This window comes from Sus scrofa, chromosome 1, assembly GCF_054392235.1.
Source record: "Sus scrofa isolate SSC_HxYL_T2T_F1_AM1 chromosome 1, Sscrofa_HxYL_maternal_Yorkshire_Landrace_v2.0, whole genome shotgun sequence".
NCBI classification, from domain to species: Eukaryota; Metazoa; Chordata; class Mammalia; order Artiodactyla; family Suidae; genus Sus; species Sus scrofa.
Window position 1 is genome coordinate 126,483,684 of NC_139383.1, and position 27,163 is coordinate 126,510,846.

Here is a 27,163-nt window from a genome sequence, read left to right on the forward strand (position 1 = left end):
CAACAATAGTTAGTGTTCATTTGCAATGCTCTCCTCTGTGGTGCCCTCTGATGTGATTGGGGCCACAGTGGTGCCTGTTCACAGATCTCTAGTGGTGGCAGGCCATGCCCACCTCTGGAGTCAGAGATAACTGTAGTGGTTTGCCCCCACTACCTGTAGACTACACAAAAAGCACCCCATCTCACTTAGTCCATGCAGGAGGTGCTGCACATGCTGCTCTTAGTTGTGGGGTCCTTGGAAGTGACAGCAATCAGGCATGTGTAGGCGGTGGTGGCAGCAGGGTGAGTATCTTCTCAGGAGAGTTTGCACAATTATGGGTGGTACTAGGTTGTAGTGCCCTCTTCTTTGTTGATCTCTGAGATGACTAGGGCCACAGGTGGAGCCTATTCACAGACCCCTAGGGGTGGTAGGGCACACCCCCCTCTGGATTCTGAGATGACTGCTGTGGTTTGTCCCTGCCACCTGTAGATCAAACAAGAGGCACCCCATTGAGTTTGGCCCCCTGAGCCCTTAGCTCACACAAGAGGTGCCCAGCCTCCCTCAGCCTGCACAAGAAGTGCCTCATTCTTCCATAGCTCAAGCAAGTTCTGTCTGTGCCAGAGGTACCCTGCCTTCTAATAGTATGCACATGTGCAGGGAAAGAGATTCCTATGATGGTCCTCCCCTCCTCCTCTTGCCCTCCCCAACAATGGCACCTTGCTTCTCCAATGTGCCCAGACCTCTTCCTTGCTTCCCTCAGCTGTGGTGTTCCACTCCCTAGATCATAGTACACTGATCCCTAGCCCCTCAAGCTGTCTCCACACAGCCAACCCTACTTCTCTCCCTGGAATTGACTTCTGGAGCCTGAGTCTCAGCACCCAGTCCCCACTTGAGCATCTTAGTCTGTGGTGTCCAGCAAAAGCCATTCTTGATAAAAACTCTCAGTGAAGCAGGAATAGAAGGGAACTTCCTTAAGCTGATAAAAGAAAACCTATAACTAACTCCACTGTAATTGTGAAGGACCACATGATTTCTCCCTAAGACTAAGAAAAAGTCAAGCTTAACACTACTATTCAAGATTGTACTCTAGTTTTAATTATGTATGTGATGAGAACAGGTTAAAATATGAAGTTAATATATTAATGAATGGATAAAACTAATGTAAAAAATGAGAACTGTACCTATTCTTCCTGCTTTTATATTATATATTGGGATATGAATACATTATAGAGGGAGTTCAGTTACTCTAAATAGTTAAAGACCATTGAAGCACAATTCTTACTAGGGTTATTTTCAGTACTACAAGTTTATAGCTGTATGTGGCCAGTGCATTAAGGAAAGAAAAACAATAATATGCACACATGAAAGAAAAATGCATTTTTGCCACAATTGTCAACTTAGAAAATCCCAAGGAATCTACCAAAAAGATCCTACAAATAAATAATAAGCAAGATTAGTGAGGTTGTGGTAAGGTACCATTTATACAAAAATAAGCAATTGAAATTTGAATTTTATTCTCAAATTACTGTTTGCACTGTTATTCAGGCACACACAGATGAAATCTTTGGTAGGATTTTTTTCACTTTCTTTTTTTTTTTTTTTTTTTTTTTTTTTTTAGGGCCGCACCTATGGTGTGTAGAAGTTCCCAGGCTAGAGGTTGAATCAGAGCTACACCTACAGCCATAGCAACACCAGATCCAAGCCACATCTGCAACCTATACGCAGCTCACAGTAACACCGGATCCCCAATCCACTGAGTGAGGCCAGGGATCATACCCATGTCCTCATGGATACTAGTTAGGTTCATTATCGCTGAGCCACAATGGAACTCCATTTGGTAGGATTTTTATGCTAAAAAAGTAACACAGGTGAAATAAATCAATGAAGACCTAAGTAAATGGAGACATGTACTGTATTTATAGATTGATGATTCAATATTAAGGTGTCAGTTGTTTCCAAATGATTTGTAGATTCAACAAAATCCCAATCAAAATTCCACTAGTGTTTTAAGTTTTTAAAAATGTAAAATTACCAGAACAGTCAACAGCACTTTTAAAAAAAGAACAACATGGAAAACTCACATTGCCTACATTGAAGACAATACAATTCCATATTAAGACAGCGTCATATTGGTAAAAAGGTAGGAATTTTAGAAATAGACCTTGCACCCATTTGGTCAGTGGATTTATGACAAAGGTGCAAAGGTAGTTCACAAGAGAAAGGATAGTCTTTTCAATAAGTGGTGTGAGGTGGTACTGGAGCAATTTGACTTTCCTATGCAAATTAACTAGTCACTTAAAAATAATCAAAGAGATAGACAGAAACCTCAACCCAAATCTCACATGCTATAATTAAAATAAATAACTAATTTCAAAATGAATCATGGGCCACAGGCCAAATTGTAAACTCTAAAACTCTAAAACTTCTTTAATAAAATGGGGAAAAAAAACCCTTTCTCTGAAACAATTTTTAAATATAATACAAAGCCATGACCCATAAAAGTAAATAAGATAAATTGGACTTTATCAAAATTTAAAACTTTTGCTCTTTGAAAGATAATCTTATGAGAATGAACAGAGTAACCACAGACTGGGATGAAGTATTTGCAAATCTCATATCTGACAAAGGACTTCTATATCCAACACAGATGTCTCCAAATTCAACAATAAAACAAATAACCAGTTGAATAAATAGACAGAAGGCTTGCAGACACTTCATTAAAGATAATACATGGATGAGAAATGAGCACATGTAGAAATACATCATCAATCGTCAAGGGACTGCAAATTAAAACCATATTGAGATGTTCTTATATACATATCAACTAAAATAGAAAGCAAAAAAAAAACCCTGACAATACCAAGTGCTTCAAAGATTTGCAGCAACTGGAACTCTCACCCACTACTGCAGGAAATGTAAAATAATACGATCATTTTGGTAGAAGTTTGACATTTTTAATAAAGATAGATACATGTTATGACCAGAACTCCCACTACTAGATATTCACTTGGGGAAGAGGCAATTATGTTCACACAAAATCCTGTACACAAATGTTTATAACAGCTTTGTTCATAATATTCCAAAAACCAAAAACAACCCAGATGTCTTTGAACTAAAGAATGAATAGATACTCTTTTCTACGTCCATAAAATGGGATACTACTAAGCAATGAAAACAGCTGATACGTGCCATGAGAAAGATGACTCTTAAATGAATAATGCCCAAGTAAAAGAATTTAGGCTTAGAAGGCTACCTACTATATGATTCCATTTATATGACATTTTCAGAAAATATAAAACCAGGAGGACTGAAAATAGGTCACTGCTGCCAGGAGTTGAAGGTAGGGCGAGTGTTTACAAAGCAGCAGCATGACGGAATTTTGGGGGATGATGGCACTGTCCTAAATCTTGCTTGTTGTGCTTGATACATGATTCTATGAATCTGTCAAAGCAGGAAGTGTATACCAATAGAATTCATTTTAGTATACGCAAATTCAAATACATATGATGTGTTAAAAGGATAACCATTACTTTTCCTACTTTTATAAATCTTTATATTTACTGTTTCTAAGTCATTCATTGCAAGATCAACCATTACTTACAATTAAAAAGGAAAACAAGCCATTAAATTATAGCATGGCAATGACAATAAAATGTGTCCTGATTTTAAAATTGTCATAATGTGAAAAAATATACTTTAAAATAAGTACAATATGATAATTACAAATTGGATCTTCTCCTCCTTCAAATCACGTGTCCTAGTTCTCGATTTTGAAAGACAAATACCAGACACCTGCAACTGAGAGATCACCCACCTCTGGAGGGCTGGAACTCAGGGAGCAAGGAGCCAGCTATTTCTAAGAAAGGACTTCAGTGAGTATAAACACAGATAGTATGAGGGAAGGTAGTCCATTCCCTTTGTGTCCCCAAATTCTGCCATGGTAATAAGGGAGTTGGACTTCTATTTAGGGATATTTTCTGAGTCCTGCATAATTATGCTTATTTTTCATTATTTGAGTATGAAGATTGAAACTACTATGCTAAGCCCATAAAAGTGCTAGTATAGTCATGTCTTTATATAAGAGAAATTAAAAGGAGAAAATAAACCTCATTTCAAACTTTTTTTAAAAAGACCAAATGAAAAACATTAAGCTAGGATTGTCACTTACAAATGTACCTCATTTAAGGGAAATTCAATATATAAATTATCCTAAAATTAGATGAATTAGAGCAGGGTGTGATGAAGACATCTGATTATTTATCTTAAATAATAATTCATCAGAGCTCCTTTAAATAGTAAATGTTCCACTATGGTTTTAAACACCTCATTTTAGCCAAATTTGATTATCATGTGTTTCTTTGAGAACTTGTGCGTTTCATCTGTAGATGAGTAACAGAGCTGTGTCTTTGTGCATTTTATTTAGAATAAGATAAATAATTTACTAAGCACTTTAATGGAGGCTATTGACACAGATGGCTGTGAATCTCAAGGTGATGACCAATTTGGATATATAAACACAATAGACTTTGTTCTCAAAAAAACAAATACTTGTGTCTTGGGAGAAACAACGAAGACTGTGGAAAATTAGGACCTGTAGTTTACGGTATTGATAAATAGACTAAATTCACACCATCACCATTAGTGTTGGACACATATTGTACACACACACAAAGACAGAATGAATAGATCCAATTAAACAAATAATGGAAAAATACTTAGCTCATAATTTTTAAATGATCAATGCAAACCCGAACTGCCATTTATTCAAGGGTATCACACTTCATGACAATAATATGCTCCTAAAGAGCTCAAGTCAATGTTCTATAAAATTGTAATAAATCTTCAATGTATCCTTCAAAAACATAATGAAACTTTTCATAAAGTAATTTTTTATTTAACAGTGTTACTTGTCTATATGTTGAATGTTGAATTTTCTTCATGACTTAACAGTATTCAGAGACACACACACAAGTAGATACATCAGCTTTTTCTTACTTTCAGGTTCATTATCTTGTAATATGTAAATTTTTTTGATGAATACAACTCCTGGAAAATATTTCTTTTCAATCCTAATGAGATACTAGAATCAAACAATGTGAAGATTGTTCTTTCCAGTAAAAAGAGTCTGGATATTTTTATTCCTAAATAATAGAATGATGTTGCATTAATGAAATAAAAAGGCAGAAGATATGATAAAGTATTGCATGTGCTCAGTATACATCCATTTATTAATGCATATGCCAGAGGATTGCATTGTATTATGCATTTGGAAAAGTCATCAACAAAGCAATTGCCTATCAATTTAACATGATTTAGTGGATTTTACTGTCTATGTTTTCATACCCAGTAACAGCATGGTTCTGAGAGTCATGATACTTTTCATTTCTGTTCTTAACATATCAGATCAGCTTATTCACAAAATACATTCCTTTTAACAGTTTCTTGTTTCTGCATGTGTATGTTGTCCACTAACAGTTATGACCATAAGTTACAATTACAAGGTACTGTTCTACAGCCAAGTATTTAGGTACAGACTGTAAAAAGTCAAATCATAAAAATAGAGAAAATGCAAATATTCATAAACTATTTCATATTCAAATCCAATCTAGTAATATTTTTATCTACAAAGCTGTAATAAGTTGTTTTCCTATTGCATTTGATGCATCTTGGGCTTGTAAATAACACAAATTACACAACTGTAAGCAATTTCTTCAGACTTCATTTTACATTTTTCACTAAAGAATTGAAGACAAGACTTTTTGCTCCAGTGCAATATATAGTAATGCTGCATTCAGTACAAATTTTGAATATTTCTAAAAAGAAAGCATTTAGCTGATTATAGCACTAATAAGGAGTTAGTCATAACTGTCAGAAGGAAAACACTAACAGTATATTTACTTATCATAGGTAATTTTAAGAAACAAACTTTCTGTCATACTTCTAAGCCATTACTTCTATGACTTTGACTTTTTAAAGAATGAAATTTGGAAAAGCCAAGACATAATGCTAGATGGCAAATGCTGCAACTTACCTTTTTTTTTTTTTTTAACAAATGTTATATGACCTTGGCAGTTTCAAAGAACAAAGTTTTGTTGATATATCAAACATTGTTAACAAACTCTACTTAGCATTGCTTTGTATAAGTTTGCTTTTAATAGCATTTCTTCACAGTGATATTTCAGAAAGGTTGGAAACTGGTCAGCATAAAATATTTCCCACCTTTTCTATTTTAATTTGTATGCAAAAATCATCACAATAGATCTGCAACTATAAAATTACAAATGCTTTCTAGAAGTAACTGCATTTCTAGTCATGGTAGAAAAGGTATATGTAAGACATCTACAATGAGTTAAGTCTAAATAAAACAGAATTTGAGTGACAAATGCTTTCATATCTACCAGCCTTATAAACCAACATAATGAGGACAACTAATGGACGAACTCAGAAGACTGTTTCTTAGGATATTTAATGGGTGAGAAACTGGTAATGAAATAAACATTTTAAAAGATACTCTGGATATGTCACTTTACATCATAATTTTGGCACTTCATGGAACATTTATTTCTCAAAGACCAAAATTGGTATAAAAGTTCTGCAGGTTTTCCACATACCTTGTAGACATGGTACTTAAGTACTGGCAAACACTGAACATAATGAAATAAACATTCCCGCGTATTTGCACATGCATGCAGGGGTCAAACAGTTATAGTAGATGAGTTCCGGAAGATGCGATCTTGCGGTGTTTGTTTCAAGCACTCTCTTCAGCAAATCTTGTTTCAGATTTAAGTCTTACAAATTCTTTAGCCACATCGTCACTGGTCCTCTGAGAGAGGATTCTAAGGATCGTCAAACCAGTTTCATCCATAGAGATGTTTTTCAAGAGGGGATACCATGCCCCGTGGCTTCCCTTTTCTGCTATGTTCTGAAGCTGAATTACTGTCATTCCGATAATTCGATCTTCCCTGGCAAAGCAGTAATCCTTAACTGAAAGATGAAGTTCATAGGCCCCTGGGCGGTTTTCTTTACTCAGAAAGCTGTGCGGATTAAAAATAGGAATTTTGAGCATTTTCAAATAGAAATCAACATGCTTCTAAGATACTACTGAAAGTTTTGTACATCATTCAGAATATTATATTGGTAAAGAGCATGACTGCATTTTAACGCTGATGCAGATATCCTTTAAATTTTATTTAGATTGTCTAAACATAGATATTATTCTGAAATCTAACTTAAAAACTCTTTCTTTCCTAGATACAAATAGGAAATCAATCTAAATATGCTTTACAGCCCTGATGTTAAGGGTATTGATAGAAACTGGAATTAAAATATTTCATCATGTTTAATCATTGGAGGCAAGGTCTCCACAGTGATATAGGGGTAGGAGGGGCTGTAGGGGTCATGGGAGCTAGGCTGAGGGTGGGTACCTTTTGGAAGAATTTCTGTGCCCTCTCAATGTCCATTATTACAATTTCCTTTCTTTACCTCAGACTCCTGGAATTGCTATTATATCAAGGAGCCTTTGCTCAGGGGAATACACTGCACAGACTATCAAGCAGTATTCACAGGATACTAAATTGGATACAAATCTCCAGAGTAAATCAGTTTCAGCAGAGCCTGGTGTTTCAATGCCAATTCTTTCCTATGGCAACAGTTAGACCTGTCAAGATTGGGACTAACCATGGCCTCTCCTAATCACAACCTCAGGTACTTTGTCAGTGCAAAACTGAACCTAATGAAGAAGACTGAGTGGTGAAATGCTCAGGGTAATCCTGCCCTGCCTTTTATTTTAATTCATCCTCAGACAGTCTTGACTTTCTAATGACTGCACATCTATTCCTCAGCAGTGCAAGCCTCTGAATTCCTTCCTTTTCTAAGTGACTTTTTTTTCCAATCAGACATTTTGCAGAGCCAAACTTTGTTTCGGGGTGACACCAACAACTAAACTGTGCATTTATTTTAGAGACAATCTGAACTGATATAAAAGAAAATGGAAGCCTGGTAGGTAAGAATAGAATGGCAAAATGTGATAGGATCTGGGTTTTCCTGTGAATTAAAATGAGTCAAAATGTCACCTTTTCCCAGAATCTTGGTAGCTCATGGTATTATATCTGAATTTTGCATTATTTAAATATTCCTAGAATCTCTCCCTGTGAATCTCTCCTAAGTATAGCTATACAATGCTTACTGCCTGGTTGAATAAATGAGTTGGGTCATAACTTACAACTGAAATGTTTCATTGTACTTTGGTGACCATGTGTTGCTTTTTGTCTTTGTGCCTTGTTTTCTCTTCTTGTCCCCAAGGTTGGGTCCCAGCATAAAAACTTCCACAAAGGGACGGAACATTGCAGTGGTCTGCCAGTGTAAGTCATTAATAGCAATCACTAAAACCAAAAGAATATAAAGCATTAGCAAACGAATGTATGGGATCCTAGACTCTCCCTTTCCTCCTTAGAGTGAATTTTTAAGAATGATGCATGAAGCCACATCTTGCATTTGATAACACCCTAACCCCACTGAGGAAAGCAATTTACTCTCTGGAATGCATGCTTGATGGGCTTTTAGCTCTAAGCCATGTGGCTTTGAGATGACAAAAATTTAGTTGTAATTGCAATAGCAATCATTACTACTGAAAAGTTATGATTTTTGTTTAGGTGAAAATAATATGTTTTTCACCTGAAAATTATGATTTGGTCATCATCACACATTTAGAAAATACAGAAAATAGTTTAAAGTAAAAACTATAATTTTATCACATAGAAGAAATGACAATATTTTAGTATGATACTTTCAATATATATTTACTTTCTATATAAAATGAGATCATAATGTATTGCAGTCTTAAAAGTTGCTTTATTTTTTAAGTCCATCATGGAAAACATTCTAATTTATTATATATATATTTCCAACTGCAAATATTACATTATATATATTTCATCATATATTCAACCAATCATTTGTTGTTGCACATTACAGCTGTTCCCTAATTTCAGGCATCATAAATAAGACTTAAATGAACATTCTTATATATACACCTTTGCCCATTCTTTGATGATGATATCCCTAAGGAAGTATTTTATAATCAAATGTTCTAATGCAAAAGGTTCATAAAACTTTGAGCATTTGATATATAGTAGCAAAATATCTTTCAAAAATTTAATTATACTGGCATGTATAGTCATGCCTGCTTATCTGTATGCTTACCAATACTGTATATCATCTTTTATAGACCACAGCAGTGCTACTTTTATAAAACATATACATTAGATAGTGCAATTTAAAACATATTAGAAGGTTGTGGTTTTGATGAAAGTAAATATTATTTACAGTGACTAAATCTGTAATAATACAAAAATAGAACATGGTTCTATTTAGCAAAATATTAATCATTAAAGTACATCTTTGAAATTACCCCTATATTCAGATTACATTTTTACCATATAAAACCAATTGATTCAACCACCCATTAAATAAAAATCAAACCAGTTCTTGGAAACCACATAGAAAAAGCAGGTAGGTTATGTGGATAGTAAGAACACACTGAATTAACATCTAACATGTCCTTGGCAAGTTACAGAGCAAACCATAGCACTAATGTTCAATGTATGTCATAGCATCAACCACAGAGAAAATGTTCAACATACAGTTTTGAAACATAATCACCAATATAGTTAAACCATTTAGATATTTCAGGTAATATAGGCTAAATATCTGTGCCATTGACTTTTTTCAGTTACAAGATGAAAGCCCTGGGTTCAGGAAGAAATTCTGAACATGCCCTAAAATCATTTAATAGACATTTTTTAAAACAGATCCAGGTAAAAAATGACATTTTCAATATCGTTATTTTTCCAGAAGTTAATGTCTCACATGCTGTTTGATCTTCCATACTTGAAATGTACCTTTTACAGTGACTTTGTGTTCTCCTGTTCCTGGGGTGGTGGTGATGTCCACATGAACCGATATCTGACCCACTGAATCTTTGGAGGGGCGACCTGCAAATCAGCAAAAGTTTACTGCCCTGACCATTCAGATCATTTAATAATGAACATTGACATTCTGTGCATAACAGACTTTTAAAGCATGATCCTGGAAATAAATAGTTCTTTTTCCTAATAGCCCATCATAGATACTGATAAATACTCACTAAATTAAATTTGCTATGCAGGTTTGAGGCTTGAGTAGCATCATATTTAGCCCACTAGGTAAACTTTCAAATGATCTTCAGATATCATAAGACACCCTGTTAGTATTACTATTGCTTAAAAAACCCACAAAAACCTTGCCATTGCCTTTACCAGGCACTTAATAAAGCTCTTTTCACTGCTTAGTTACCAAGAGGTGTCACTGCCTTTCACCTTTGTGAGTGCTTTTCTTCCATGTGCCATAGCACAGCACCAGGGTCACAGAGATGGCTCTATGGAGCATGGCCTTCATGAGGACCACACTCAGCCAGGAGAGAGCAATATATACACGTTCACCACACATAGTGCGATAGATTCTAAAATAGCTGTATTTGCAAGGTCTACTGATGGTATAAAAAAGGAGTAGTCAATTCTACCCTGATACAAGTTAGCGAAGGGTTAAGCATGTTGTACTGGAAACTGCCTGTGATTTGGGGTCACATAAACTTGAATTCAAATTATAGGTCTGCCACAACTGGTTCTGTGATCAGAATTTGCTATATTTTCAAGTCTCAGTTTTCTCATTTGTAAAATAGGGATAACAATGTCGCCCCACCCCACACATCTATTAACATATCTATAAACATGTTTTTTGTTCACAAATAGAAGCATACACTCTAATTTTCCTTTAGCTTTATCTTTTCACCTAAAAATAGACTAAGAAGATCATTCCATTTCAGTATATATAAAGCTATACCTCACTCTTTAATACAGTCTGGAATATCACAGCATTAATTACAAAGTAAATGTACTTTGTTCCCTAAGCATTCATTTGCTTAAAAACAAATTACTTACCTGCTTACAGATAATCAAAACATTAAAATATTTAAAACAGTTAAAATAATGTTAAGCCTCTATTCCATTATATAAACATACCATTATTTATTTAACCATATTTTGGTTGTTTCTAGTCTCTTGCTATTATGAACAAACTATAATGAATAATAATTTTTTTCATATTTACGAGTTTATAGTATAATTTCTAGAAATGATATTTGTCAACAGTAGGTAGAATTCTAATTTTGCCCCATAGAGATTTTAACAATTTACTATATATGAGATTAATAAGAACCTTAGTTTTGTAAAAGATATGGTCAATGAAAAAGCTGAAAAGAAAAAGTTCTAAGAGATTTCCCATTTATAACTCCAGAAAATCACTGGATGTGGGTCAGAACCTCTCAATAGGGCCTTAGAAGAGCTGGTTCACCACATGCACCCCTCTCACTCCCACCCTGCCCCAACCATTTGAGAATAAAAGGACTGGAAGATAGTGATCACTTTGGGCATTAGCCAAGGGTTATCACTTTGGACATTAGCCAAGGGTTGCTCCCTGGGAAGGGGAGAGGGGAAATGCTTCCTTTTCCTGAGGTATCAGGAAGAAAACCCCAAGCAAAGTACTCCTAAACTCTGGAAGCCGGGAAGATAAGTATCTCATTTTGTAATTGGTTGCCTACTTATCAGACACTATGACTTGAGCATGGCCAAGTGTGTGTATGTTTGGGGTGGGGGGCAGCGACCTACAGTGTGCCTGGACCACCACCCCCTCCTTCAAGTTGTGGTTGCTGAGAATATGGGAGATGACTCCTGAATGGGCTTGCAGTGCTAGAAATGGGGACATGGGAGGGAAAATGTGATCAGAGGCTATAGTTTTACTGGGGATTGTCACACATGGGGCACAGAGGCAGGCATCTCAGAGGAATGTGATGTGCCCATACCAGGTGAGGTGCAACAGGAAAACGCAGCCAAGTCTTGAGTCTTCAAAGAGTCCATCAATGCCCTTTGGAACTATTTGGAACAAGTCTCACACCAGCCTCTTCTAACAATCTTGTACTTCCCCAAAGACAATGAGCTGGAAAACCTCTACCATTAACCAAATACACAATGACCTCCAAAGAAATAACAACAATGAAGGGTTACCACTGAAGTTTAAAGAGCTATCTCCTCTCTTTCTCTCTTTCTCTCTTTCCTCCTCAATATCAGAGAAACCACCACCAAGAAAAAGAGGAAGGTACACAGAAGAGAAGCCCACTCCTTCCTTCCTCCTCCTTCTACTGCCAGAGTCACCAGTTTTGCCTTCTTGTAGATAGAGAAGGAGAGCTTTGAATCCAGTAGGTGACTAAAACTTTAATGTGACCAGAATAAGGTCTTAAATCTGAGTAAGTTTCTAATAATACAAATAACTAACATAATGTGGACCTGGACAGTGATGTCAGTAAGGGAAGCATCTGTGCTGTAAAAAGCAAGGCTTACAAGAGGAGCTGATAACCCATTTTGGAAAAATAAAATAATTTGTTGTCATCCCTGAATGGATGACATCCTTATGCTATGAAGTTCTTTTATTAAAGAACAGATCTTCCCATTATTTAACTCTCCTTTTGTACTTCAGTTATGTTTCATTTTTTTCTTCATGTGATATTGAACATTTTAAAAAGCTTATTCCTAAGTATTACATCTCATTCTATTTTAAATGGGACCATTTCCCCCTTTATATTGTATAACAGGAAGACTAATGATTTTTTTGTATATTTTTTATTCAGCCAACTGAAATTTTATTTTTTATTTTTTCATTTTTTATTACTCAAATGAATTTATCATATCTGTCCAACTGAAATTTTAATCAAAGCTTTTCATTAACTTTTTTAAAGCTTTGTAGGTATGCAATCATATTATTTTCAATGAATGAAACTTCTCCTTTCCAGTTTTTTATACCTCTCATTGTTTGCCTTGGCTAATTTTATTGGCTTCTATTTCTAGTACTGCATTTCATGATAGTATTAAAAGTGGATATGCTTGTTGCCCTATGTTTGGCTCTCTGAATTCATTGTCTACCCTTCTCCATTCTGCTCTTTGATGGACAATTCAGGGGTTTCCTCTATACTCTAGTGTCTAGTAGGGCTTGGCCAGTGATATTGGATGGAGGGAGGGGAGTAAGACCAGGTGTTTGTCTTTAGTCTTGTGGGGTCATCTACTGCTGGCTGAACCCTGCAACCCAAAATCAAAATTCTTTTCACCAGCCCTCAGTAGGTGACAATCTTTTTCCTGGTTCTGGGAGCTCCCCTGCCCCTTATTTTTGTTGCATTATTTTGTTCACTAGTCTTTCTGGTTTCTTAATATCCCGTCCATACCTTTGTACACAGTTTCTTACTAAATCCTTCTCAAATAATCTTAATTTGGGTGTGCCATCTGATTCCTATGGGGACTTTGGTTAAGAGAGTTAACATCTTTGATTTTCTCTTAATTTTAATGGAAATGCTTCTAGTATTTTCATAATATTCTTAGGTCTTGAGGAATATTGAGACAATTTTGGGAGGATATAGGACTTAAAATATGGGACTCAATAATTAATTGTTATTATGATGGATTTTATAGGGGAGAAAGGAGACTCTTGAAGGTTGAATTGAGATTCATTTTTTTATTCAACAAAAGGAGCTAGAAATAACATGTGCCCATGTGTGGATGCATAAAACAGAATGGTATGTTTTGGAAATTGCAAGTAGTTTAGTATGGATGGAGCATAGACACAATAATATGAGGAAGCATTAAAGAAAATATTGGTACTTTCAATGCCATCCAAAAGTCATTAGACATTGTCTTGGAGCTACTGAGAAGTCTTTTAAGATTTAGGTTTTGAAAGAATTTGTCTCAGCTGTGTTAAAGATCCTTTTTATCACCCCATTCTCATCTGGAAAACCTCATACTTGCATCTCATCATACCATGAATCAAATCCCAAAACCCAGCCCTTCACTAGGATGCTTCTCATAACCTTTGCTTCATCTTGCACTGCTAGTCCACACTGGTGCCTTTGACTTTCTTCTTCAAAACTTTATTTTCATCATGTTTGGAACACCCTTCTTCCATTATCCTATGAAGCTCTGTCCAAACCCCTCTATTGTGAAATACTGTCATTTTTTATTATTATATAAATAATATATAGCTATATTCTTGATTTCCTCAAATATTGTAACATAGTAAATGGGCAAAGAAGTCACTGATTACAAATCTGGTCTGTCACTCATTAACAGCTTAAAACTCCTTGAATTTCCTTATTTGTAAAGTGGGGATAAAGCCACACACCTGGCAATATTATGGTGAGGGATACTTGAAAAATATGTAGGATATTATGGGCCTCATACATTGTAAATGGATTATAGTTTATTATAATAACTATGCCTGATAAGCATGTTTCAAAGTTATTGAATATCTTGAAGATTCTTACATAATGCTCACAAATAAAAATTATGGAGAAAAATCCATTGATACTATAGTTATCGAAATAAAAGACTGCAAGAAGACAACACTAGAGTGACTGGAGTTTTCCCCAACAACTTTGGCATTCTTATTTTCTTCAGTAAGACTGTCTAGGTTGAGTATAGTAGAGATGAAGGTTGTTAAAGAGCCCTCACATTTCTATGAGAGAATGTTCTTCCCACTATGAAGTAAAACCTTTGATTAACCAAGAAATTTGGTGAAATGAGTTTTCTTGATTACTGAAGGTTTTTTGTTTGTTTAGCTATTGCTGAAATCACAGTTAATGAGAGAAGTTCTCTCAGCCACACTGAAAATGTATCTGGGCTGTTTATTTGTCTCCGTTGTTATATTAAGGGTCAGAGCCTGCTCCGTACCTGGGTTTGTAGTTAAGACTTTTATGGATGGTATTATACGCATTACTATATACAGCAATGTAGCAATAGTTGGTTTCTGCCCAGAGTACATATCTAGAAATGATGGTCAGTAATTGATTAAACAATTGTGTAAATGAGAAAAGTCTTCCATTAAAGCACTCACCAGGAGTGAGTACCATTTCTGAGTTTCTATTCACCAAGGTAATCTAAAGGCTTTGTGTTGTTATAGAATTTGATTTTTTGGTAGATATATAAAACTTGAATTAGGAAAATACGTAAGTTTCTGTTCGGTGCTCTTAGTTATGGAGGAGAAATTTTATGCTCTTTGTTTTGAAGACAACTAACAGCTACAGAAATGTGCCTAAAACCTTTTAAAAGGTACTCTAAATGCATAGATATGTTTTCCCCTTTCCCAAATTGCTTCTCTTCAGTCTTCCACTTGTACATCCTAACTCTGAGTGTGTTTTTAAAAAGATTTAGAGGGTTGCCTTGGTGGGTAAAAACATGATAAAAATCTAACTTAGGTACTCAGCAGTCTCTGAGCCACGTTTTGGAACCTCTTGGGTGGAAGCATTTACTAAAAAGTATACATTTCCTTTTCTAACACAAAATGTGAAATTTACTGCCTAATCAGGTCAAACATAGTCTTGAGAACTGGCTTTTTAATGTGGTACAACCCTAAAAAAGTGGATTTAGAAATGTGACAGTTTTCTGACAATTCTGAGTAGAAGCAACTCATTTAAAAGGTTTTTTTCCTGATTGCAATTATTGCTTAATCATCACGCTATTCATAATTGCCATTTTGGAACTTCAGGTTTGTGTTTTCGAGGCCTGGTGTTTACACCCATGCTATGCCTAGCATTGCAGTTAATTATGCAGATTTTTTTCTTCCTAACTACATTCCACAATGTCAGGAAATCTCTGTTAATATTAATAATCCAGGAGTTCCCGTTGTGGTGCAGTGAAAATGAATCCGACCAGTAACCATGAGGTTGTGGGATTGATCCCCAGCCTCTTTCAGTGGGTTAGGGATCTGGCATTGCCGTGAGCTGTGGTGTAGGTCGCAGATGCAGCCCGAATATGGCATTGCTGTGGCTCTGGCGTAGGCCAGCAGTGACAGCTCCAACTGGACCTCTAGCCTGGGAACCTCCATATGACACAGATGCGGCCCTAAAAAGACAAAAAAAATATTAATAATCCATACTTCTCATCCTTAATTCATATGATAAACATAATATTTGGATACATATTAAATGGCATATATTTATTCATTGATTAAATATGCAAACATCCCTCACATTGCACAGTTTTCATGTTCCATGATATGCTTTGATTTCAGTCCCCAGTTTCACTAAATAGCATGTGAAATATTCACATTTTAGTTATGATGGCATTTTAAATATGTATCATTACATAAAGTACAAAATTTGCTGCTGGTGTTTTAGTTCACAAATCACTGACTGTATAAGTAGCAGATAGACATTATCATCAGTGACCACATCACTTCTTTCAAAGTCTGTTGGTGCTTGGTCACTGTACACCTGTTCAACTCACACCCAGCAAAGTGTGCAGTTGTATTGCTGCCTTGCTTCCCAGTGATAAATCCATGTGACGTTTTTAAAACAAGGATAATCAAAAGAGGGAAGTGGCCAGGAAAGAAGAAAGTTCAACAAACAAACAAGTGATAACACTGGAGTGAAATTTGTATAGAATGTGAATGAGTTCATTAAAAAAATTACTGACCTTGGGAATGTAGACATTACTGCCAATGGAGGGACTCTAGAGAAGCAGACAAGGAACTTAATGGAAGTGACCTTATTGGCATAGATGAGAAAGAAGATGAAGATGTCTTAGTGGAGGTGATGTTGGAGAAAAACTTAATGTTAAGGGAACTCTGAGATATAACATTGAAAGCAGACAGGATAAATAGTTGGTAATTAATCCAAACTTCGGAATGACAGTTTACCAAGGCATAGAAAAGATGTTCACTCTTTATAGTTATATGATGAGAAGAAAAAGGCAAGCGCTGTTCAAACTACTCTCAATAAAATTTTAAAAGAAATGAAACACTTTAACTCTTATTGTCTCTCATGTTTCCAATTACAGTGTATTAAATAAATTTTTTAGTTTTTTTTCATTTCTTTATATATTTATAGCTGACAGTAAATACTGTTTCTTTTGACAATAAAATTTTAAAAGTCACAGTATAATCAAAATTTTCCCATTGATTAGCAAGATTGCTTTGAACAGTTTCGGTTTGCATGGTTATTTTTATGGTCCTGCATTAATGTGCAAAGTGAAGGTTGTACATATATTTGAGTTGAATCAAAGTATTAAATACTTTGGCAGATGCTGAAACTATGGAGGCTGCTTAATTCAGTCACATGTGAGTTACATGTATGTTATAAACTGTACAATACATTTTTTTTCCCACCAATTTGGTAGAGTTAGCTTCCAATAGTCCTAAATCTGATCCGTCTAACATTTGTGCAGGGTGAAATCTCCTGAATGCCTATCCCAGAATCAAAATGGAATTCAACAAAAGATCAATTTGAAGAAAGTACATATTAATAAGGAAGTTATTTTCCAAAAAGAGAGAAAAAAGGCAGCATATAAGAAATTTTCATTTCTGATGGAATGAAATATGAAAATAATCTAACATGGTGCACTTTATTCATGTATTTAACAATTTTTATGAGCACTTAATGAAAATTTAATCAGTGATTATGCCTGTTACATAATCTTGTCTATTCTAAATACATAGAAATTAGACTATTATGCCCCAAATCAACATGTGGGCCCTGAGAATGTTTCATCACCAAGATTATTGGATCATAAATACCAAACTCTCTATTTCAGGAATGATTAACACTCTTGTGAGTAAATAATGGCAAATGGCAGGAGAAAGAAATAGTTGACTGTTTTATTTGAAGTTCTCTTTAGAAGAGCAGCTTTTGGTAAAAAGGTTTTGATAAAACTTCCTGATGACTATCAGATTACGATATAGCACCATGTAAGCACCCCAGAAGCGTTTGTCTCTCACCCACTATAATTATAGTACATTCTGTGATGGAATGCATTATCTTATAAGCATGTAGTGGTGATTATTCATGTAATGTTTTAATTTGGTAATTATCTCCAAGTACTCAATTAGCATCCTTTAAAATATAGATAAAAAATACTGCAGCTGCTCAAGTCATTCGTACAAGTTAACCAAACTGCTTAAGCCCCTGACAAAGGGGTTTGAATCTGTCCACATGGGACTTCCTGGGACCCTCAAAGGAAAGGTGGAGAATTCATGAGGCATGACCACTCTGGTAATGGCACACTTCAATATCACTGTCCTTCCCTACTGCTCCTCCCACCTCAGGTCTATGACTCCAGGTGGGAGTAACTTAGCTCCATTCAGTTCTCTAAGACTTTAGACATCCTCAGAGGTGGTGGGAGGAGAATAAACCAGGAAGCGGCTTGACTTAAACCCCTTTCCTCCTCTGATAGCTTCGTGTGCTTTCCTCTTGTTTTTTCCCTGTTCTTTGCTTATTAACTCTATGGTATTTAATGTTTATATTTGAAGTAATTCATGGTAGTGATAACAGTAATGGGTACAGTTTTTGACTACTTATGTGTCTGGGCATTGTGCTGAATGCTTCAAGTATAAGATCTTTGTTCTAATATCTGATAAAGGTATTGTGTACATTTTACAAATGGTAAAATTGGGTCTGGATTTAGTTACCTCTCAAAGTCATTAATGGAAAACTGAGATTTGACCTCAGACTTCTGACAGGCTGTGATGTCCCTTGAATAGCTTCTCTTTACTCTTTCCCTCTCTACCTTCCTTTTTTCACATCAGAGAGGAAAAAGTGAATGCTGTCTTTTTTTTAATGGAATTTAAATTCTTGCTAAACTAAAAGGCAGAAAAGGATGTGAAACTGAAGATAAAGAACATAGTACATAAGACAGAAAGCACTTATATATCTTCAGATTATGTTTTTATGTGTGATAATATTTAGTTTTACTAGCAACTTTTTATATTAAACCCCACAGTAATCATTCAAATGTGTATTTAACTTAATTTTTCCTCCTGGAACTCTGATGGCTTCATAGCTCTCCGTATTTTAACCTTGACCTTACTGTTGATTGAAATATGTTATATTCCTACTTTATATCAGTGAGTTTCCAGGGCTTATCGCATGCTGAAGTGTACTGCTGAAAAATTATCCTGTGATTACTAAGATTTGAAATGTGGCAAGTTCCTGATGTAAGTTGCTATGCTAGTTGGATATCCTTTCAGAATTGTTTTGCAAAGTTTAATTATCCTAACTTGAAATATTTCAGAATTGAAAAGTATATAGTGTTAATGTTAGAACTAAAGTTGGCCATGGGACATATTTGATCCAATCTCTTTGTTTCAGAGCTAAGGAAGTTGAGGATAAGTGTCTTGTGCAAGTTTCCATAGCTGGGCAGTATCAGCAGTGGGTCTTGTTTTCCATTAAGGTCTCTTTCCATGGACACACTGCTGGCCTCTAAAAAGGTGTTTTAGAATCTGCACAGTTGGGACAGAGTGTCAAAGAATAGTAGAATCTGGGAAAGTAGGTAAGATGTGGATATGGATAATCAGTGCTGATTTTTTCCTACGGTAAACTTGGAAGTGGCAAAAATCAGAAAACTAGATTTTAATTCTGACGATTGCCCAAGAATGATTTCTAATCATTATCCATTTCACCTGATCTGACAGCAGCTCTCTTTCAAAATCTCTTCCTGCACCATGATTACTAGTAAATACTGCTATCTGGAGGAGAAGGGAATGTGAAAGATTACTCCCACATGGCAGTGTGTATCCTCCATCGTAGGCAAGAGGAGACTAGAGTATGATGCATTTTGAGGGATGAAAGCTTTAGGACATGTCTTTTCTTCCTGGGAGTCACTGATGTCAATAAACATGGTAGTAGAAATTGCGCTGGTTTAGATAAGTGAAGTCAGGCTAGGGGCTATGCATCCCATAGCTTCAAATGGTGGGTTCTATCAGTAGCCAAGTAGTTTTGAGAAGTGGCTAAGGGTAATCCCATTTGCTGAATGTATGATCTGAATTAGACCTTCTTATTTGGGGATGAGTAAACATATAAAACTCAATAAGGGGCTTCTGAAAAACATTCTAGAGCACAAGGAAAAAGTAATACCATCTCAAGGACTCAGGTGAAAGCCAATCACTGGAAATGATGCTCCTGAAGAAATTAGAATGAAAAATGGACTCATGATCAAATACATAAGAAAAGCAAATTTCTTGAGCTTAAAAAAAAAAAAGCTCTGAACTTTTAAAGAATTCAATTTGTTTTAGAAAAGTTAAAAAGCACAAATATACCCATGTATATTTAGGTGAAAAGGAGAAGAACAAGAGGAGAAAGAGAAGAAGGAAAAAAAGAAAAGAAGGAAAAAAGGAAGAGGAGGAAGAAGAAATGTACCCAAGAAGAAAAGGGAAATAATTTATTTTCTTCATAAGTAAAATTCAGAAGGAAATGGAACAATGCTTGCAAAGTTCTGAGGAAGGGAGCCTATATTCCCAAAATTTTAAACCTAAGAAAGCTATTTATCATGTATGAATGAAACAAAAAAGTAATTTTACAATTTGAAGAGCTAAAAAATTTATTGACATAATATCCTCAGAGAAGATGACTTGGAGTCATATTTTAACCAAAAGAACCTAAAACTGGGGAAGGTTTGTTGTAGAAAGCATGGCAATAAGTGATGACAAAATTTAAATATAAGAATATACTGTATTGTAACAGGTAGATATCAAATAGATATGCCTCCCTTATTATATTTGAATTTATTAAGTCAATCATGGTCTTACTTGGTTTTACATTCCCGGTGTCTATCTCTTTGTGTAGCACAATGAAGGAGCTCCATAAAGAAGTGACTGAACAAAACTTTGGATGCTGTGTGGATTGAATAGGAAAGCAGGTGTTGAGCAGGGATGAATTCTTTTTTTGTATCATTTTTATTACATTCCACATTCAAGTGATATCATATATTTGTCTTTCTCTGTCTGACTTACTTCATTCACTATGATAATCTCTAGGTACATCCATGTTGCTACAAATGTCATTTATTTCATTTCCTCTTTAACTTTGAAAAATTTGTTCTCTTGGTTTTATTATTGGAAAATAGTATAAGTTAATCAGTGGCAAAATAGTGAAATTATAGATGTACTTAATATAGATTTTCCTTATCAAAGACATGGGTATTGATCTATGTCTGGCTTCCATCACGCAAAAGTATGCTCTCTTGCAGTACAATAACTACAGAGGAAAGTTACCATCTCTGCAGGAAAATTGTGGAAATTGATAAAAACAATTCATGTGAATAGATGATTATGGAGTTTAAATTTGCTTTGTAGCAGCTCAGAGACGCTCATGGTAATCACCTAATTAGGTTCTGGGAGTTTGGGGTTGTGGGTATTAGATATGGCACAAGTTCTATTCAATATAGTGTTAAGTTAGAATGGCAAGACACTACCAATAATGACAGAAGAGTAAAACAACTAACTGATCCTGAGAAGAAAAAATGTAAATTAAAGAGAAAGTCAAAAAAAGATATTTGAAAGTTCACCTGAGGTTTTTATATTATGTGTATTTCCCTAAAAGAGAAAAACATGAAAATTACTGAACTGGACTAAAAATTAAATGAGAGTAATAAGACAATTAGTTAACAACACCTGCCCAACAATTCCCTCTGGCGTAATGCTGTTACAGTTAAAATAGCCAGAGCACTAGGAAGATGGGGTGTAGCTCTTACCATCCCCCCTCCCTTTTCTTAAATCTTAGTGCTTTTCTGATGTTGCAATACATATTATTTGCTTTTAGTTCTCTCCCATCAAAATATAAGCTTCATGAGGAAAGTATCTTTGCCTTAAAACAAAGGAGGCACTTAATAAATTTTTGTCAAGCATACTGTTATATATAATTTGAAAGAAAAGGTTAAGAATAATGCTAAAATATAAGTCTGATTTTTTTTTTGTCTTTTTGTCTTTTCTAGCGCCGCTCCTGTGGCATATGAAGGTTCCCGGGCTAGGGGTTGAATCGGAGCTGAAGCCGCCAGCCTACACCACAGCCACAGCAACGTGGAATCCGAGCTGCATCTGCAACCTACACCACAGCTCACAGCAATGCTGGATCCTTAACCCACTGAGCAAGGCCAGGGATTGAACCTGAAACCTCATGGTTCCTAGTCGGATTCATTAATCACTGCACCACGACGGGAACTCCAAGTCTGATATTTTAAATAATAACTCTAAAATGATAAAATGGGTTTATAACCTTGGAGTTTAATCATGATCTGCATCTCTATTTTGATTTGCTGCTTTTAAAAAAGAGATATTACAGAAATAGTTAAGTTCCCAAGCATACAACTCTCTGGTCCCATTCTCCATTATCATGGATTCAGAACTTATAGAATGTTTCTCAAATGTTTTACAGTTTTATTGATCGATCCATAAATATTGTACCTTCAGAAGTATTAATATATTGTTAAAATAATAGGTTTTTAAAATATTTATAAATGATATTATCATGAGTATGATTATACATCTTGCTTTATTTCACTCACTATGATGGTAGAGGTTTAATAGATGTTGTATTTCATTCAGTTTTAACCACTGTAAGGATACTGTTTTATGAATAGATCATTATTTATGCATTCCCCTATTAATAATTATTAAGATTTTTTCCAACATTTTGCCATAGCAAATATAGCAACAAAATAGCAACACAGTTTGAATACACATCTTTGAATATGTCATCTGTTGAGACATTAATCAGTATTGCACTGAATTTATAGAATAATTTGAAAATCTTGATGATATTTTTATATAGACCAAAAGCATAGTATTTTCTCCATTTATTCAGCTATTAATTTCTATCTTACCTTGATTAAAATATCAGATACTTTTAGAAATTTTATACATATTTTATTGTGTAATAATTTTGTTAAGTCATATTATAAATTTAGGTTTATAAGCCTTTAACTTTCATCAAGAAATATGTTAGTTACTTTTATGATTGGCTCTTGTGTACATAGAAATAAACCTTTTTCTTGTTCATCTAAAAAAAAAAAAAGTCTTATTATTACTTCCAGTAGTATCTCTAGATTTGCTTAGGCTTTCTGTGTAAATAATTATGTTGTCTGCTTATAAGGACTTTTTTCTTTTTCAATTTTCTTATTTTTTGAGTAGGGAATAAGATAGTAATCTCCTGAATTAGTTTTATGTGTATGTAACATTAAGACAAAAACTTAATATGGAGAGTATAAAAAGAAGTAACTGGGTCACCATGCTGTACAGTAGAAAAAAAAAATTGTATTGGGGAATAACAATTAAAAAAAAAACCACTAAAAAATAAAAAAAAGACCTAAGTTAACTAATTTATACATGTAAGTACAAAAATTCTAAATAAAATATTGATAAAATGCAAACTTATGACCAAGTAGGGTTTATCTTAAAAAGAAAAGGTTGGTTTAAACTACTATTCTGATGAAAAAAACTTTTCTTGGAATTCCTATCATGGCTCAGCAGAAATGAATCTGACTAGTATCCATGAGGACACAGGTACGATCCCTGGCCTCACTCAGTGGCTTAAAGATCCAGCATTGTCATGAGCTGCGGTGTAGGTCACAGACAGGGCTTAGACCTGGAGGGGCTGTGGCTGTGGTGTAGGCCAGCAGCTGTAGCTCCGATTTGATGCCTAGCCTGGGAGCCTCCATATGCTGCAGGTTCAGCCCTAAAAAGACAAACAAAACAAAACAAAACCCAAAACTTTTCTCATAAATTCTGAAAAAAGCATTTGATAAATTTCAGTGCCCATTCACAATAAAAACTCTTAGATAATCAGACCTGAAGATTCATTTCTGTGATAAGGAACATTTCTTTTAAAATAATAACCAATACTATACTTATATGTCAATCATTAGAAATTCCCTTTTAAAATTGGAAACAAAATAAGATATGAAAAATAAGAATAAATGCAGGGTTTGAAAATTTAAATGACCACAATGATTAAAAACAGAAAATATGGTATGGCTCTTGGAAATGGTGACATTAGTTTTTTGCAATAACTAAAGTAACAATTGAAAACTTATTTAACAAGACTGTTTCTTGAATTAATTTGATAGATTAAAAAATAAACAAATAGGTACGTGTTTTGGATGGCAATATATCACTCTCAAAGCAGCCAAAAAGGAAAAAAAAAGGATAATCCCAAAACAAACTTAATTAAAATGTGATGAGACAATGAACTTTGATGTAAACATAAAAATTACATGAAACATATCTCTAAAGTTAAGATAATGTAACTTAAAGAATGTCACTTATTTGCATATTTAGTTATAGATTTACTGCAAATTTTAATCAAAATCCCAAACTTAAAAAAGTTATTTTTGGGATGGAAATCCTGTGAAATCAGATTGTTATGATCATTATACAACTACAGATGTGATAAATTCATTTGAGTAATAAAAAAAGTTATTTTTTACAGAATCCAATGCTCATTTGAAAATTCAATGACAATAGATACTAAGAACTTGTTAAAAGTAACTAATAACTTTTAAAAACATTAAATAGTAACCAAGAACTTTCTTAAAAAGAGAGAAATAAAATGTATTATTCTTATAAGATGTTAAAGTGCTTTATTAAGCAACAATAATTAAATTAGTCTGATCCTGGGCTATAGGTAAAATGGACAGACAATATAGGAAAGAAATCCAGAAATAGAATTCCAATATATTTCAGATATCAATGGCAAAGGAATCCTCAATGGAACAGGTCAGGATTATTCAATAACTAGTGGGAGAATTGGTTACTATATGGAGAAAAACTTTGTAGCCTCACTATACATCATAACACCAAAAACTAATTCTGTTTAAAAAATTAAAACTGAAAAAAGAAAATATAGATGAATTTTATTTAATATTTGCATGTGGAAAGGCTCCTTGGACTTAAAATGAAGGAAATAAATCACAAAGAGAAACACAATGAAATATATATTTAGGTCAAAGATATCCTATGTAAGTAATCAAGTGAATAAGAAAATGTTTGCAACAAATGTTACAGAAGGTTACTTTCCTCAGTGTATAAAGAAGTCATACAAATTGATTAACTCAAAGGCACCATTAAATGAATAAAGGTCATAAACAGACAAATCACCAAAAAAGAAATTCAACTAGTTAATAAATATTGAAAATGTTTAATCTTTTGTAGTCAAATTAATGTATTTTACCTATTATATTAGCAAATTTTAAAACAAATACCACCTAGTGCTAGAGATTTTGTGGAAGAATCTAATATTCTAATTGATTTTCGATTGGAACAAATTTATAGTTGGAAAGCTACTTGGGCATTATATGCTTTCTAGATACTCAGAACTTGAGATTCAGTACTTCCATTGATGGAATTCAATTCAAAGTAAATTCTAACTACAGAAAAAGTTTACTGATTTGTAATTTAAAATATTGAATGAAAATGAGAAACTTAAGTATTCTATAGTTAGACAACACATGAATTATAAATTACCTATATGATTGGATATAAGCTTGACACACTGACAAGGAGTTATAATAGCATGTAAAATATTATGTTGGAATGCTATGTGAAAGATACATAATTTCATATAAAGCTTCTGGAGTGTTTAAAACAAATACAAGAAGAAATTGCAAGAAAATATATCAAAAGTTTAATAACTTGTGAATAGTCTTTTCCTTTTTTAATTCTGTATTTTCTATTTTTACAATGTATATATGTTACCTTTATAATCAAACTTTTAAAAAACCTAGTTAAAACAAGTTTTAAAACTTATGTCAAGAAACTTTGATATAATATTGGTCAAAACATAAAATTTATCAATAAATGAGAATTTTAAACTCACGACTATAGAGGTTTGAAATAGTATATCCATATATTTTTGTGGAAGAGTTTGATAAAGAAATTAAAAACTGCTTAATATTTCAGGATTCTACAAGTTACCCAAAATATTAATTCAGAAATTATCTGCATCTAGATGCTTCTAAAATTTCTAATAATGTCCACTATTGGCAAAGCTAGTGGGATAACTGATATAAAAAATTGGAAATCAAGTTTTGGAGACAGTGTATAGAAAGTCCCTGGACCATACTCCTGGGATTTGTATTCAGGCTCCACCACATATTAGCTGGGTGACCTCAAGTGAGTTATTGAATCTCTTTGTGTTTCAATTCCCTTATCTATAAAATAAGAATAAGAGTACCTGCCTCATTTAATTATTGCAAAGATTAAATAATATCATCTGTAAAGAACTTTCAAAAGTCCTGGCATATAGAAAGTCCTCCATATTATTGTGATTGTTTATTAGAATAGTAAACCTTTGACCTAGAAATTTCTTGTATATGAACTTGTTGTGCAGAAATATCTACATTAATACATGAAGGCATGTATGACTGAAGAGTTCATGCAACATTTTTATAATAGCTAAAAATTAAATTCAATCTATATGTTTCTAAGAGTAAAATAGGACACATATATTCATTATGAAATATTATGAATCCACACTAAATAAGGGGAATCTGTATATAATACATAAAAAGATGTGTATGAAAAATCAGCACAATAGTAAGCACAGGACCCAGTTCTGATAGGGAGGAAGAAGAATATAAGTTTTTTATGTGCAAGACTGAACATCTGGGAGGATAAATGTCAAGGGCACACAGTAGGAACAGCGTTAGCTGAGTGTATTAGCTTTTCCATCATACACTTTCATATAATATTATTTGTTCTCAGTGAACTTTGATCATTTGTTAATTAAAATGTTGAAACATACCAAAAGAACCAGAAAGTTAGAGCAGGAAAATATAGATGGCAAGTTCAGTTCACTGATTTAAAACCCTCTGCTTTTCCTATCTGTGAGAATACACACTTCACTGTTGTGCCTGTCATTTTGACCAGGATGTTATCCACCCCACCAAGCAGATATTATGAACAAATTGCTAAAGGCAGCATGTGAGCAAGTAATTGAACAGTGCTGAGAGGGAAATTAGTAATGTGCATTGATGGCTAGATGGAGTGGTGTCCACGGTGATTCCATAATAGGTACCCAGGTGACAGCAAAAGACAGCTGACTTCTTTGCAATAATAAGTTAAGAATGCTCACCAAGCAGAATACTCCTGAGAAGTAACAGTAAAAGCCATTTTAAAAAAAATCATATTTGTTATGGACAACAATGCAAACGGATCCAAGAGATGACATCAGTAGGTCCTAGGTTCAGAGCACTGAGCTGAGAGATCATTTAATATCAAAGACTTCATTGCAAGTCAAAAGACTAAAGAACTAGAGACTAATGTTCTAATAGGACGCGAGTATTAG

General features: G+C 34.2%; 1 protein-coding gene and 1 long non-coding RNA gene across 6 annotated transcripts in view; one reads left to right on the forward strand and one right to left on the reverse strand.

The window, feature by feature from the left end:
- The window catches only part of LOC146406356 (uncharacterized), a 410,255-nt gene that overhangs the window by 335,050 nt on the left and 48,042 nt on the right, over positions 1 to 27,163 (forward strand). The window lies entirely within an intron of this gene.
- UNC13C (unc-13 homolog C) overlaps positions 5,180 to 27,163 on the reverse strand; it is a 599,284-nt gene continuing 577,300 nt past the window's right edge. For all 5 annotated transcript variants that reach the window (XM_084969723.1, XM_084969731.1, XM_084969719.1 and 2 more), the window contains 3 exons: positions 9,879 to 9,971; positions 8,201 to 8,360; positions 5,180 to 7,013 (listed from right to left, as the gene is read on the reverse strand). In XM_084969723.1, the coding sequence (XP_084825849.1) occupies positions 6,728 to 7,013; positions 8,201 to 8,360; positions 9,879 to 9,971 (539 nt within the window). In that variant the 3' untranslated portion in view covers positions 5,180 to 6,727. The remainder of the gene's footprint in view (positions 7,014 to 8,200; positions 8,361 to 9,878; positions 9,972 to 27,163) is intronic.